Source organism: Pangasianodon hypophthalmus, chromosome 6, assembly GCF_027358585.1.
Source record: "Pangasianodon hypophthalmus isolate fPanHyp1 chromosome 6, fPanHyp1.pri, whole genome shotgun sequence".
In the NCBI taxonomy this organism is placed as follows: domain Eukaryota; kingdom Metazoa; phylum Chordata; class Actinopteri; order Siluriformes; family Pangasiidae; genus Pangasianodon; species Pangasianodon hypophthalmus.
In genome coordinates this window covers 18,438,790-18,454,769 of record NC_069715.1, presented here as the reverse complement: position 1 = coordinate 18,454,769, position 15,980 = coordinate 18,438,790, and the positions used below count along the sequence as shown (strand labels likewise).

General features: G+C 40.3%; 1 protein-coding gene across 7 annotated transcripts in view; it reads left to right on the top strand.

Annotated features, from left to right (window-relative positions):
* rasgrf1 (Ras protein specific guanine nucleotide releasing factor 1) overlaps positions 1-15,980 on the top strand; it is a 243,423-nt gene that overhangs the window by 199,761 nt on the left and 27,682 nt on the right. For all 7 annotated transcript variants that reach the window (XM_053234818.1, XM_026932720.3, XM_034305503.2 and 4 more), the window contains 2 exons: positions 1,387-1,757; positions 13,739-13,858. In XM_053234818.1, coding sequence (XP_053090793.1) covers positions 1,387-1,757; positions 13,739-13,858 — 491 coding nt within the window. The remainder of the gene's footprint in view (positions 1-1,386; positions 1,758-13,738; positions 13,859-15,980) is intronic.

Sequence of the window (15,980 nt, the reverse complement as noted above, 5' to 3'; positions counted from 1 at the left end):
TCTTGCTTTACTTTTAGCATTACAGCATTTTGAAGTCTACCTGGGTAGCAGTTCTTCGCGCATTACCATTTATACAGACCACAATCCTTTAGTGTTTTAAGGCTGGATGTGTAATGCTAACACTACATATGCGCTGGTCCCTAATTGTGCAAGGATATTGATTGAACTATTATGCACAAAAAGGGTCCAGAAAACATCATGCCCTTTCGAGGAGTAAGTTGGAGTAGGGAGATTATAATGGGGAAGCCCATGCCTGAGCCTCACATTTGTGGAGAAGTGTTACGCCTAGCCCCTTTTCTGTGTGTGCGTGGGTGTCTGTGTTTTGCATGTGTGCTTATGTCATGGCTGCGCTGGTATAAGGGCGCCACAAGACAGAATGCTGACAGCCTAGTGCTCATTCACTGTGATTTGCTTGTGTGATTTCCTCATTGTGGTTGTTTTTTGGTGTATGACCCATTTGCTTTTGTGTGAACTTTGAGATTAGCCTGTACCCTTTATTTTTCATGTCTGTTCTGTATGTAATTAATTTTGTGTTAATTTTGTAATTTTGCAAACATTCTGTATGTACATTCCAAGTCACTGGGTATAGGGCTTGGCTACCATTTGGTTTGGGTGTTTTGGTTAGTCAAGAAATATGGGAAGCAGTTATCATTTGTTTGCCTTTATTTTACTTGGTAGGTAAGGGAGTGTCTGTCTCTACAGTTAGTGCTGGGTTTGGTTTGTTATTTTGGCCTTGGCTGGCCTGTCGATTTCCGGTGACTTTAACTATCCATATTGCATAATATATAACTTTACATTTCATAAACCAAAATATTCTTGTCAGCGTACTTTTTTCCCATCCACCTTTTTTACCAGTGATAATTTTTTCTGTTATTGTCCCCTACCCTAGACTGGGGCATATCACAGGGAAGCATGTGTTTGGTCTAACCCTCCCTGGTTGGTAGCTGTGGTGTAGGAGATGGGAGATGGGTGGGTATTGACAAGTGACCAATTGTGGGAGAGAATGGGGACCACCATCATCAAAAAACAGCTTAGGGAATATCTTTTGGTGTTGCATCCCTCCAGTACATTTCCAGAGACTTCAAGATACTATGCTGAAGAACACTGAAGCTGTTCTGACAGCTTCTGGTGGCCCAACATCTTACTGATGACTTTATGGTGTTCCTTCCTTTAATTTGTCACCCATCTAAGTTCCATAATGACTTATGCTTATTATAAAGTGATTTCAATTTGAACAGCTGAACAGCTCCCCACTACAACTTTGTGTTTGCTGCATGCTTGGCACTTATAAAAATTCTCAGTAGACATTTGTGAATATTTTTATCAGCTACCTCCCATCTCTCTCTCTCTCTCTCTCTCTCTCTCTCTCTCTCTCTGATTGTACAGCTCTTTAGAGCTGTTCTTCGCCAGCAGCCAGAATACTAAGCTGCTATATGGTGAACCACCCAAGTCACCCCGTGCCAGCCGTAAGTTCTCCTCACCTCCTCCACTGGCCCTTGGCAAGACATCGTCTCCAAACAGGCGCCGCAAGCTCTCACTCAACATCCCCATCATCACAGGCGGCAAGGCACTGGACCTTGCTGCACTTACTTGTTCCTCCAATGGATATGCCAGCATGTACTCAGCCATTACACCATTCAGCAAGACCACACTGGATATCAACAAGCTCTATGTGTCCAGCCCTATCACCAGCAAGATCAGTGATGAGGCTGAGGGCAAATCTGAGCGAGCAGAGGAGCCCTCCCTTGGTAAACAGGGTGAGTGTGTGTGCCAGGGCAAATTTCACTGGCTTTTTACTTAAAGATTAGTTACCTATTGTGTCCTCTCTATTTATTGTATTGTGCTGCACATGTAATTCTATTCAAACTGTAGTTTTTTCAATTGCTTTTTCCTATGCTACACATCTTGTATGTTTATATGAATAAGATGATAGTCAAAATTGGCTTCATTTGATTTGTACTAAAGCAAACAAACCTTATTGTGATATAAAAGAAAAAAATCTCAAATTTCAAATCTCACACAAAAGCTGCTGAAGCATTTATAGTTGTCTTTCTAAATCTTTTTTTCCACTTATGTGATTATTATGTAAACTGCATAGAAATTCATACACTTTCACTTTCTTCACTGCAAAAAATGGCAGAAAAAAACAACATATGAATCAAAATTAACATGTATTTATACTAAAGTTACACAAAAAGACCACGAAAGCTTTAGAAGTGAGTAGTTATACAAAAATGATGACAAAGGATTTAGAAGTGAGTAGTTTTTAGATATATGATCATATTGTAAATCACTTTCACAAAGCAGCCCGCAAATGTTGTCTCTCATTATGTTCTGGTTATATTGTCCTTGGTAGTGGTGCTCAAAGTCCAGTACATCCTGGTGGAGCCACTCGCCTTGCTCCTCCGAGTACACTCCCATGAGTGTCAAGAATATGGACATCCTGCAGCCCATTGTGCACTAGTACTTCACCAGAGACTCAACCAGCTCCACATAGTTTTCAGCTTTGTGATTGCCCAGGAAGCCCTGAACCACGGCTACAAGGCTATTCCAAGCCAGTTTGTCCTTCCTAGTGAGCTTCTTGGGGAATTCCTTGCACTCTGGGATCTTCTTTTAACTGTTGTGCAACATAGACACCATCTTTGACTTTTGCCTCAGACAGCTTAGGAAAGAAGTCTTAAAGGTACTTGAAGAAGGCCTGCCGACAAATTGTTTCATAAGGCCCAATTTGATGTGCGGTGGTGGCATCAGCACCTTCCTTGGGTCCACTAATGGCTCCCACTTTACGTTGTGGCTTCCAAAGTCCGCTGTGGCCAGTTCCACCTTTGGTAGTGCGCCTTAGTGTCCCTGCTGTCCCAAAGACAGTGACAACAGGGAAACTTGGTAAAACCTTCTTTGGAGACCCATCAGGAATGCCACCATTTTGAAGTCTCTGATGACCTCCCAGCAGTATTCATCATGCTTCAGGGTGTGCAGCAATGTCTTGATGCTCTTGTAATCCACTTTTACACTCTTGTCTTGATAAATTCACCGCAGACATAGCAAAATATGTCTGCTGGATGCTTACGGGCTCTTAATCTAATCTAAGAAAAATGCTGAAATGTTTCCATTTAGTCAGCTGGAACTAAACTAAAATGATGGGCCCTGTATTTATACTACTATTTATATTACTGGAAAGTTCTAGAAAGTTGTAGAAGTCTGGAAATGTTCAGGAAACTAGATCTGGAATGTTTTCAAAATATGTATTTTCCAAATTTACCTATTTTCCAGAACATTCCTGATCTATTTTCTAGAACATTTACAGACTTCTACAACTTTCTAGAACTTTCAAGTGCTATTTTTTATTATAATGGATTGTTTTTTTTTTGTTAACAAAGTCAGAATAAAATATATTTTGAAGTTTACCTGTTTTTTTCTGACTATTTGAAAGAAAAGATGCTAATTTGTCTGTTTTCTCAATGAAAATATCAAAATTTCACCAGGTAAAACCCTGTTCACAAACACAAAGTATCAAAAGCAAAATGTCCTGATTGAAGAAGCAACGTTTGAGGTTAATAATACCCATTTTCTATACTTTCGTGGTATAAGCAATTAGGAAATGACATTTACTACCCTACTACTACTACTACTTTTGCTTAAAATTAACAAAATTATCTGCTAGTAGATCAAGACTATTTCAGGCTTGATAGTAGTAAAACAAATGTCTAGAAATAGGTTTAAAAAATCTTATAATATTAAATATTACATAAATACGCCTACATTCAATATATTTGATTTGATTTCATTTTTGTTGTGCTTGTGCACTTTCTATAACCAACCAGCTAACCTATCTTTGGGCAGCTGAGCCTGTTTACGGTGCTACCCAAAATCAGCTGGCAGTCACTTCTACTGTCATCACTACATTTGGTAGGAATGCTGGATTCAGCCACAGTGTGATATATATGAATTTTGGTCCAGTGAACTTGTCTCTGAAGCACATCAAACAGTGACTTGTCTGTTCCCAAACAGATCAACTTCTGATCTGTTGGTATGTTTAACTACCTACTTGTAAACTCTATTACACTTTGGCCACTCCTCGTGGCACTGCTACAAGACGGCGCTTTGCAGGCAGTTCCTAAGACAGGTGTTGATTTTTCACTTCTAGAACTTGCTTGCCTGACCTCAACATCGCTTGTTAATTTGTGCCCACTTAGTGGTTGATATGTAAATCCACCATGGTGTTGTTGGCCTGTGCTCATGTGAAACCTCCTTAGGGTTTCCTGAAAATGTTGCGGCACTAGCCACACAGATTTGATTTCTTGAACATTAATTTGCTGACATTGGAACTTGTTTTCCCAGATTATTTTAACCTTAATTTTTTTCACATGCTTCTCTGGGCTTAGTGGGATGATTTCTCTCTTTGCAAGTAAACTAGTGATACATGCCTTTGTAATATGGCTGAAAGGCACTGAGCATTTAGCCTGTATCTAAACATTATGCAAAGCCAAATGCCTAGTGTGGCAATACACCTGACATAACTCAAGACACGGTGGACCCACGGTGTGCAAAAACATGACCTTTAATTATTTACAAGGGAAATAAAAACAACCAAAGACTTGGCTGTTTTCCAGTGGTGTCTGTCCAGCTCTCTTTTCTCACACGCACAGCTCACTAACAGAGAGAAACAAGTCAATTCAATTGAATTTTATTTGTATAGAGCTTTTAACAAAGGACATTATCACAAAGCAGCTTTACAGAAATAAATGCATTCAAATTAAATTAAATCAAAATAAATTGTAAGTCTGTGAATTTATCCCTAATGAGCAAGCCAGAGTTGATGGTGGCAAGGAAAAACTCCTTGAAATGATATGAGGTAGAAACCTTGAGAGGAACCAGATTCAAAAGGGAACAGATCCTCTGGGTGATAACGGATAGTGCAATTATAAATAAATCCCTTCTATAACTGTGTACTACATGGGCAAATAGTGCAATTGTGCAACCAGTAAATTCATTACAGTTTTCACATGAAGTCTTGTTTGTTGAAACTATCAACTGTCCACTGATGGAGACCTGAGTGCAAAACTGCTTGGGGCAGCCCCAAAGGCACCACAACAATTGCAGTTCCAAGCCATCACAGTAAAACTCCCCATATGAGATCCCCAAGCCATCTCCATGGCCCCCATGTGGCACTATCCTCTGCAATATCAATGATCTTCAGGCCGTCCATGTGGGGCCACCCCCAGCAGCAGCAAGCGATCTCAACCGATGAGAACTCCAACCAGAAGTAGGGCATCAGGATGGATCAGGCAGGTCTGGAGAGCAGAAGGGATCAGGATCACTGGTATCTCAGGAGTAGCATGTGTAGCTCGACAGAGAGAGAGAGAGAGAGACAGAGGGAGACCCAGAGAGAGAGACATAAACTAAAAGGGAGACCCACAGGGTTACACAGACATGAAGGTGCCCTGGGACATAAAGCAGCCAGCCACTCCATCATCAACAAATTGAGTGATGGTGGGGGGCAACAGCATCCAAATATCCCAGTTCACCACAACATTCTATGGCTGCGAACCCTCCAGACCTGCTCCTAAGAAAAAACTATTCACAAAAGGCTTGACTAAACAAATATGTTTGCAGCCTAGACTTCAATACTGAGACTGTGTCTGAACCCTGAACACTAATTGGAAAGCTGTAGCTATAGCATGGCAGAGCATTTCGCATGTAGCATAACTGCATTTTTGCAGGTAGTATGTAAATTCTTTCTCACATGTAGCATGGAAATGTATTTTTGCTTGTAGAATCGAAATGTTTTATGTCTTGCATTTCATGTAGTAATAAACAACAATAAATGCGCCAAAATGTGCTCTTCAATATAGTCAAAATATAAAATTATAGAATTATTATTATATAAATATAATAGCCAATTTAGCATTTACTAATGGTGATTTTGGATACTTATTATACTTCATATTTGTGATCATTTATTGCTGCAGAGAAGGAAATGCTCCTAATCCTCCTTACACTTCTTCTGAGGCCTCCTCCCCCAACACCCACATGGACCTTTCCACAGCAAACAGCTCCAACTACCCCTCGCAAGAGAAACCAAAGAAGAGACAGCACTTGTGTGTCACCCATTTGACCCATTAGGAGAGCCAGTGCTCCTGCACATGCAACATAACCTGAACAAGACAGGTGACAACGTATAAACAAGCCTGATGTGCCTACTGCCTGCCCACACTCCTGGGGTACAGCTTGATAGCCACCAGCTCCATATTTTTCCATTCCCAACCTCTGTCATAGCAGGCTACAGATTTGAGGCCAAATTCTGGAACCTGCACATGAGCAATGTCAAAGATGATGAGCAGAATGACTGGCTAAAAGGCACCACTGGCTATGATTGGCTCTTTCGTGTGAAGCCCCTCAGGAAGCAGCTCTTAGTGGCATGCAGGGCATACTGCCAGCCTCCTCAGAACCTGGCCATCGATAAAAGAAAGGTAGCCACAAGGTATCAAATTTGGATTCAGAGCATCTGAGCCAGGGAGGCTGCAGCTGTCAGTGAAGTGTCACAGGTGGGAAAGAAGAGGCCAGAGAAGCGGCCATGCTATCCTGTGACAGTTGTCAAGCTGCCAAGAAAGACAAAGCCTCGGCTCAGAGAAGACTCTGTGTACTCTGCATTCAAAGGAAGACTACAGCAAGACTATTTACAAGTGCAGGTCTTGTGACGTGCCTCTGTATTATAATGTTTATAGTGTACTCTCGTCGTTTCCATTGAGTGGCATGATGTTAAGGACAGCCAAGCTCAGTGATACACATTAGACTCTTGAATCCTTTTTTTATTCAGGTTAATTTGCACTTTTGTTCATGTTTTACATTTACTAGTTTATATTTTGCACTTTCAAACTTGTTGTAAATAGTTATTTTTGCCTGCTAAAATCCAACCTCACACATAGGAAGTGGTAACAGCACCTTCAGCATGCCTATATTACATATGTGACAGTACTAACAGGGCTCTGGTGCTAATTTCAATAAATGCTAAATGAGATGAGTACGTTTCAAACTTTTTATTTGTGAAATTGCCATTTGTTATTTCATATTTTGTGCCATTCGAGACTTTTTTTGACACTTGGTGGTGGTTTGTGCAATTTGGACATGTTCTTTGGTGCCATTTTTAGCAATGCTTGCTATTTCTAGAAGCTGTCTGCTATGAGGCTTTGTGCCATTTCTAGAAGCTTTATGCCACTGTGATAACTTTACACAGAATATTAGTGGTTGCAGATAACTCCTTCAAATTTTGGATACTTACAGACAAGCAGTTGGGGCATGTCAGAGAGGAATTGATATCAGCATTTACTTTGAAGAGATAAAATATATTTTATATATTTAAAACCCAACCATTTTTGGAACTTTTCTTTGAAAATACTTATATGTAATACTTATGAAATACTGCAAATTCTTTAATTCTTGATTGTCTACATTTATATGAGCCATTAACTACTGCTCTAGAATGTGACAATCTAAATAAATTCAATGCTGAACACGTGCACCCCAAAAATAGGCAGCAATTCCATTTTTGGCCTCTGGTAAAAAAAAAAGAGTTTAAATGTGATTGTGAGAGGCACCTTAGCATAAGTGCATCACCATGAATACATCACACTTTCACCTCCCAACACTCTGACAAAGTCTTGTCTTGAATCTGCCTTTGGTGGTCTGCCCACTGCTTGAATCCATCAAGGCCTGATGTACACACCGTTTTATTCTAACTGCACTCTGTATGTTGATTCTGGATTGGGAGAGGGCCATGGGACCACAGAGGTCTGAAGCACCTGACTCACATTCATACTTGGGCACTCCACTTAGAAATGCCCCAGTCCTCAGCAGCCCCAAGAGACTTGCCTGGGCTCCAGTCCAGCTCGCTGGGACTCCATGGCATACTTGGGATGGAGAAGAACAAAAATAACATTGTCATGGTGGGGAGAGGTTTAGATTGGCCCAGGATCGCCACTTCTGCTCTCATTATCTGCATCTGGCTCCCCTACCGGCACATGTGGAGGAAAGGTACATGGGGCTGCCAAACTCTGGGAAGCCACAGGCTGCGGTAGTTTTGGAAGCAGACAGGACAACTCCCATGTCCCTGGGTCTGCACATGCAGACATATGATCCTCCACCTGTTGGCTTTTGTCAGTGACTCAGGTTTTTGTGGCATTGGACCCACTCCAACATTCCATCTGGTTTCTTGTAGAGGAACTGCTCCAATGTCACCAGTCTATACTCCACTTGGGTGGGGTACAGTCTCAGTCAGCATTTGCAGGAGTCAAAGAGTCGCTGGACATAAGTAAACAGCTGATCCTCCTTCTATAATGGCATGGATCTGAATTGTCTATGTTCTGGCAACAGTCCAACCCACTCAAACATGGCTCTCCTAATGGATGCTGAGGCATAGACTGGACAATTCGTGAAAGAAGACTTCCGCTACACATCTGCATGATGTTGTTCTCCAATCTATTGGGTTTTGGCACCAGTGCCGAAAGACAGCACACACAAAAGACACAGCAGACTCAGGGTGTGCAAAAATGCGAGCTTTTATTATTTAATAAGAAAGGGGATAAAATAAACACAGCCAATTGTCCAGACAAGGAGTATGCACAGAACCTTCAATTCATCTTTTAGATCTATGGTCATGCCGAATTATGTATGTTCACTGCATGTTATATTCAATATGCATAAACTTCTGAAGTCATTTTAACCATTAGTGTGGGTCTTGCAGGAGCCAATTGCAGATTCTAGTGCCTAGGAGGCCAAAGACCTGCCAGTCCATTGCACCTGTAGTTATCTCATTTAGGGCCAGAAGCTTTTGTGACCTGTGTTAGGCATACCTCTCATATTCACACTAGCATCACGCACTTTGCAAACCATTGTGTCAGCTCCTTTATATTGAGCTTCTGTACCGTTAGTGAGAAACTGTGTCTATCTGCAAGCATTATTGTGAACTTTAATTGAATTTAATTACATTTTATTTATATACCGCTTTTAACAATGGACATATTCAAAAAACAGCTTTACAGAAATCTGGATATAGATTTGAATTTGTCCCTAATGAGCAAGCCAGAGGTGACTGAAGCAAGGAAGAAATCTTGAGAGGAACCAGATTGAAAAGGGAACTCATCCTCTTCTGGATGAAACCCGATTATGAGTCATTACTCATCCACAGCTGTGTACTATGGAGTATCACATTGCTACATGTGTTGAAAGGATCTTAAGTAGGAGCATTAGTGTCATTTTTGATTTCATTAGTGTTTTAAATACCTATAATATCAAAGTGAACTTATCCACTGTTCAATGTTTGGGACTTCAGCATTAAACTTTAGCAAGTGCAGTCTTTAGGCCAAGTAAGAACATCCACAGCCATCTTTAGGGTAACTGTATGGTACCATCCACAGCAATTTCGCAGCAATCTTTAGTCTAGTTATGTGAGGCTATCCTCAGCAGCAGTGAGCAGTTCTACAGGGAAGCATGCTCCAAGTAGAAGTAGAGCATCAGGATGGATCTGGCAGGTGCTGAGGTCAGGCACCATCAGTTTAATTATGCTGTCATGCATTTCACCTCCTGAAAAGGAGACTGAAGGGGGAAACCCCTCCAATACAAACAACAACTGAAAGAAGCTGACATACAAGGCATTACAAAAGAAGAATGCAACAGTTTGGTGATGTCAGTGGGTCACTGGATTGATGCAGTTATTGGAAGTAAAGGATATGCAACCAAATATTAAGTGTTATTTGACTATCCTTTCCTTTACTGTTGCTGACCTAAAAATTGGGTCTTGAAAAAAAAATTGTCTCCCTTGAAGCCAGTGCAGCAGCCTATCAGCCATGCTTCTTCATCTACGTAACCCTTTATTATCCTGACTAACTCACTGGCTACAGCCTCTGCAATCTCTATGAGATTTCGCATCCTAGGCCGGTAAATGCTGACAAATGGTGATAAATGCTGGTAAATGCTGACAAACGCAGGTAACCTCAGTAAACACTGACAAACGCGGGTAATGTCGGTAAATGTTGATTAATGCAGATAAATGCTGATAAACACTGAAAAATGCGGGTAAACACTGACAACCAATGATGAACGCTGGTAAATGCTGATAATGGCTGATAAGCACCGGTAAACACTGGTAATATGCTGATAATGGCGATGAAACACCAAAAAATGCTGATAATTGCCAGTAAACGCCAGCAAATGCTGGCAATACACTGATAAAGTCTGGTAAACACTATAAATGCAGAGAATAGCTGGTAACTGCTATAAATGCTGATAATGGCTGAAAAAGTCTTATAAATGCTGATAAAGGCCGATAAATGCTGACAAATGCTGACAGTGGCTGATAAACACTGGTAAATGCTTAAATGCCGGTAAATGCTGATAAAGGTCAATAAATTATGGTGAACACTGATAATCGCTGAGAATGGCCGTTAATGGCTCATAAATGTTGATAAAGGCTACTAATGCTGATAATTACCAATAAACAATGATCATTTCTGATAAACGCTGTTAAATGCTGATAATGGCCAATAAATGCCAATAATGGCTGATAATGCTGGTAAACGATGATAATGGTTGATAAACACCTATAAACACCAAATAAAGGCTGATAAACGATGGTAAACACTGGGAAATGCTGATAAATGCTGGTAATGGCTGACAAACCCCACTAAACGCTGATAGACAGTGATAAATGCTGATAAAAGCTGATAAACGATGGTAAATGCCGATAAACTTCTAATTATTCTCTTAATGATTGTGGAAGTAGGAAGGGTGTACTTATTTTTTTCCCACCCGGTTTCTGAATGTTGGGCTATTTTTTGGGGGAAAAACTACATATTGAAATATTTTGTCTTTTTTCTTCACTTGAAGTTATTTGTTTGTTTAAAGAAGTTGATTATGACCACACAATTATTTATCCTGATAAATAAAAACATAGAACTGAAATCTTAATTAGTTATGTTAATTATTAGTTATCTTAATTAATTATTCATGTCAACAACCCCTCTTGTCATCTTGCTACAGAATTCCTTCAGTTATTGGATTGCTTAAACCTTAAACAATATGTTGATGTTCCTACACACACTAAGGGGAACATTCTTGATTTGGTCATTACTGAGTCTCCCCTTTTAAATGCACCATTTGTGTATGATCTGGGTGTATCTGACCATAAGGTCATCTCCGTCGAGCTGCCTTTTCTGTCTTCCCACATCAAGCCCAAACGTGAAATACGTTTCAGAAATCTGAAAAACATTAACACAGAAAACTTGACCTTAAGCCTTCAGCATCTTCATTCTGTAAATGTCTCATCAGTCACTGAATCTGTGGAATCTTATAATAAGATACTGAGCAGCATTTTGGATCTTCATGCACCCATCAAAGTTAGGACAATTGCGTTTTCTCGCTCAGCTCCCTGGTTCACAAGTGACCTGCGGAAAATGAAAGCAGCTGGACGTGCCATTGAGCGGCGGTATAATGCTTCTGGACTTACTGTTCACAAGCTGGCCTATCGGGACCACCAAAAAGCTTATTTGAAGTCCATCAAAGAAGCACGGTCACAGTACTATTCAAATATTACTCACAATAGTTCTGCCAATTCCAAACAGTTGTTCTCCACCATAAATCACCTCCTTAAACCTCAAATTGCTCCACTCACAGGAGCTACAGAAGAACAATGCAATGATTTTATGACCTTTTTTAAAACCAAAATTGACAAAATTCACTCCTCTTTTTATGTTCCTTCCTCCTTGTCTGCCCCAACTGCTGACCCGCAGTCTGATATTTCGATCCTGCTTTGCTGCTTCCCAGAAGTTACTCAACATGAGGTCGAAGACACCATCAGGGGGATGAGATCCTCCACATGTGCCCTCGACCCTTTTCCTACACCTCTGTTGAAAGCAAATATTTCTGCCATCAGTCCCCTTATCACCATAATAATAAACCAATCCCTTCAGACTGGCCATGTACCGTCTGCCTTGAAAACGGCCATAATCAGACCATTACTTAAGAAACCCTCAATTGATCCTCAAATTTTTGCTAACTATAGGCCCATATCCAACCTGCCATTTCTCTCTAAGGTTCTGGAGAAAGTAGTTGCCAGCCACCTTCAAGACCACCTCAAACACAATAACATTTTTGAAAAGTTTCAGTCTGGTTTCCGTTCCGCTCACAGCACAGAAACAGCCTTAGTGAGAGTCACAAATGACCTGCTGATGACAGCTGATGCTGGTTCACCATCACTTCTTGTCCTTTTGGATATTTCTGCAGCGTTCGACACCGTTGATCACGGTATACTTCTCAACAGGCTACACCACTCCGTTGGACTTAATAACACCGCCTTGCGTTGGTTCGAGTCATACCTTGCAGACAGATCTGAATTTGTGGCCATGGGAAGCTCAAGGTCCCGTTCACATGCTGTTAGATGCGGAGTTCCACAGGGATCAGTTCTTGGACCTATTTTATTCATTCTTTACATGCTCCCCCTTGGCAAAGTCATCAGTCGCTTGGGAATTTCTTTCCATTGTTACGCTGATGATACACAACTATATATGAAAACTGATGCTCACTCATCATCATCATCATCGTCATCAACTTTACCTACACTCACTGCCTGTCTGGAGGAGATAAGGGCTTGGATGAATCATAACTTTCGCCAGTTGAACAGCTCAAAAACAGAAGCCATCCTCATTGGTTCCCCTCATCAGATCAGAACATCTACCATAACTTGTATTACATTCTCTGGCCAGGACATCCCCCTATCACCATTAGTTACAAATCTTGGTGTTAGGTTTGATCCTTATTTAACCTTTGAGGCTCACATTAAACATCTTTGCAAAACATCATTTCATCACCTCAGGAATATAGCCAGACTCCGTCGTACACTCTCCCTACATGATGCTGAGAAACTCGTCCACGCCTTTGTCTCCTCCAGACTGGACTACTGCAACTCTCTTCTCATCGGGATCCTTAGCAAGAGCATCCAGAAACTCCAGCACATACAGAATAGTGCCGCTAGGATCCTGATGAGAGTGACACATGACACCAATTCTTCAATCATTACACTGGCTTCCCATTTCCGCCCGGATTGAATACAAGGTCTCCCTCCTCACACATCAGTGCATCTATGGCAACGCCCCCACTTACATTAAAGAACTCCTCACCCCACAGATTTCAGCACGTCCCCTCCGCTCCACAAACACTCATTGTCTCCTCCCCCCTAGGACTAATACCAGCACCATTGGGGATCGAGCCTTTTGCGCTGCTGCTCCTCGCCTGTGGAATGCCCTCCCTGAACATCTGAGGGCTCCACAAATGACTGATGGTTTTAAAAGGGGTTTAAAAACGTACCTTTTTAAAAAGTGTTTTAATATAGTTTAAATTTCTGTGCTAATCTCAGTTGGCAGCTAGTTTTAACTGCTGTTTTTGTAGCACTTTGAGATTTTCTTTAAAATGTAAAGTGCTTTATAAATAAAATGTATTATTATTATTATTAAGATTTGTTACTAAATGTCCACAGCTCCCATGCTGCCACACACCAAACTCAAAAAATAGGCCATGTGTGTTGTTCAGTGACAGTGACTCATGGAGAAAATTGTAGTAAGTCAAACATTGTAAATTTTACTTGTGCCAAGATCACAAAAATCCTAAAAACCCTAAGAGCTAATTTAACACTGAAAGCAATATACCCTCCTACATAAATTCAACATTAATGAATTCTTTTTTCCCATAGATATTTCGGTGAGGGAGGAAAGTGACAGCGAGCAGGTCCAGAGTGATGAGGCAGATGCAGAAGCTTCACCCACCAAATCACCTACAACGCCAAAAACTGTCAAATGCAAAGCCTCTTCAGGTAGGGTGCACTCTATCTCTGATTTTCATTACCAGCCATTTAACCAGAGCATTTGTGTCTCACACAAGTCACCTTCACTATTCACACTATCTAAAACTGGACTCACAATGCCCAAAATCAGTGGCTCATCATCACCATGACTCTTCACAGAGACATGCACTTACATTGCTCTAATAGTATTTGGTTTTTGTTAGGAACATTGCATCTACTGTATGCTCTACAATTCACCTTTAATTATGAGACTTAGCATATATGAAATCGCTGTGTTACTGCATTTATCTAATTCTACCTTCTCTTAGAGTCAGCTTCCTTTTGATTTCTGTATAATCTATGCACATTTATGTGTTCCATGTGTACGCCGGAGCTAATTGTGAGCTCAGAGATCAAATCCTTCTAAGGCATGCTTCATGCAAATCCCATTAGTTCTGCACTAGAAAAAAACAAACTCAAGGAAATGCCAAAGGAGGCATGTTGTCAGGTTTTAGTAATGGAAGTGGATACAAGTGCAGATTACAGTTTTTTTGAAAACAAGGAACTGAACGACACAAACAATATAAATTTTAGAATCTTAAACTATGATTTCGAGGCAAACACACAGACCAGAGGGTGCATAATACAACAAATGACAAAAAATAGACAGTGGAACATGCAAAGATCAGGGCTTAAAGACAGTGCTCATTAAACATAAACATGAATCAGGTACAGGCAGTCATGTGACATGGCCAAGTGATGTGCAGGGGCTGATGGGAATTGTAGTTCTATGCCATAGTCAGCACTAACATGACATGTATAGATTGTTTAAAACTTATTGCATGGCAACCAGCATGTGTTCTCTCTGTCACCCTTGGTTGCAGTCAAGGACTGAGTGTAAAAATTGTACATTTTAATATCCTTGTCTCCTAAAACAAGGGCAGAAATCGGCACAGTCGAAGGTTAATATGACGTTACTGCATCAGAGACTTACATACACTTATTGAGCAATTATTCTGTTTAGATTAGAGGTTTAATTGACTTGCAAGCAAAGGCCTTTCCTATTTATTTGTCAGAGGTCTTCTTCAAACGTGCCCAACATACCGTTACTTTAATCAATATTATTCATTAATCTCTGGACATTCATGTAACACAGTACCTTTTACAGTACCTACTGAGTACTTTACAGATAATACAGTTACAAAGTTTACTATAGACTACAAATTATGAGTAAGAATGCAAGATTACAACAGTGAGTAAATGTGGAAACTTAAATGAAATGAATGGAGGGAACCATGTGGCTAGCTTTGGAAGCAGATGGAATTGTATCAGAGAGAGAGAGAGAGAGACTTTTTGACTTTTTAGAGTCCTTTATTTGAACAAGTCACATTATACATGGTAAAATTAGCGTGACTCAATAAATAAATAAATAAATATTAAAAACATTTCAATAAATTAGTGTAAGTGTAACAGTGAAAAATTAGAATTGTGAGGGTTAATTGAGCTCAGGTGCAAAGCAGAGTTCTCCTTCTGACACAGAACATAGAGCTTTCTCCCACCACCACACTGTCTCAAACATCTGCAGATCGTTCATACTCTTGTAAAAATTAAAATCAATCAGAATTCTTGATTTAGTTAGCCTACAGAAGATTTTTCTTGCATCACAGTCTGTGTTTTGTGCCATTTTGTTTCTTTTGCTCAGGTAGATTGCCATTTTAGCCTGACCAAAGATAAAATTAATCAGTTGGCACTTAAATCTGTGTCTCCTGACATATTTAAAACCAAGAATAAAACACTGAACAGTAAAATCCACATAAAAAGACCTTAAGATGCTCTATAAAAACCCAAACAATGACTGTAGTCTGGAGCAGGGAATAAAAGCATGAAAAACAGTTTCTCTCTGTGAACAAAACAGACAATTCTGTAAGACATCATGGTTTAAAATAGAAATAAAAGAGTTCACAGAGATAATACCATGTAAAATCCTCCATTGGAGCTCGGCAGCTTTTTTGGCTAATGGTAGTTTGTACAGTGCCCTCCACTCTGGTTTAATATCACCATTAAAACCCTGTACACTTCTCCATGGGGTATCTACCCATCCACTCAGCTTTTTCTTATTTAAAACCTTAACACAGGCCCTGTAGAGCAGCTT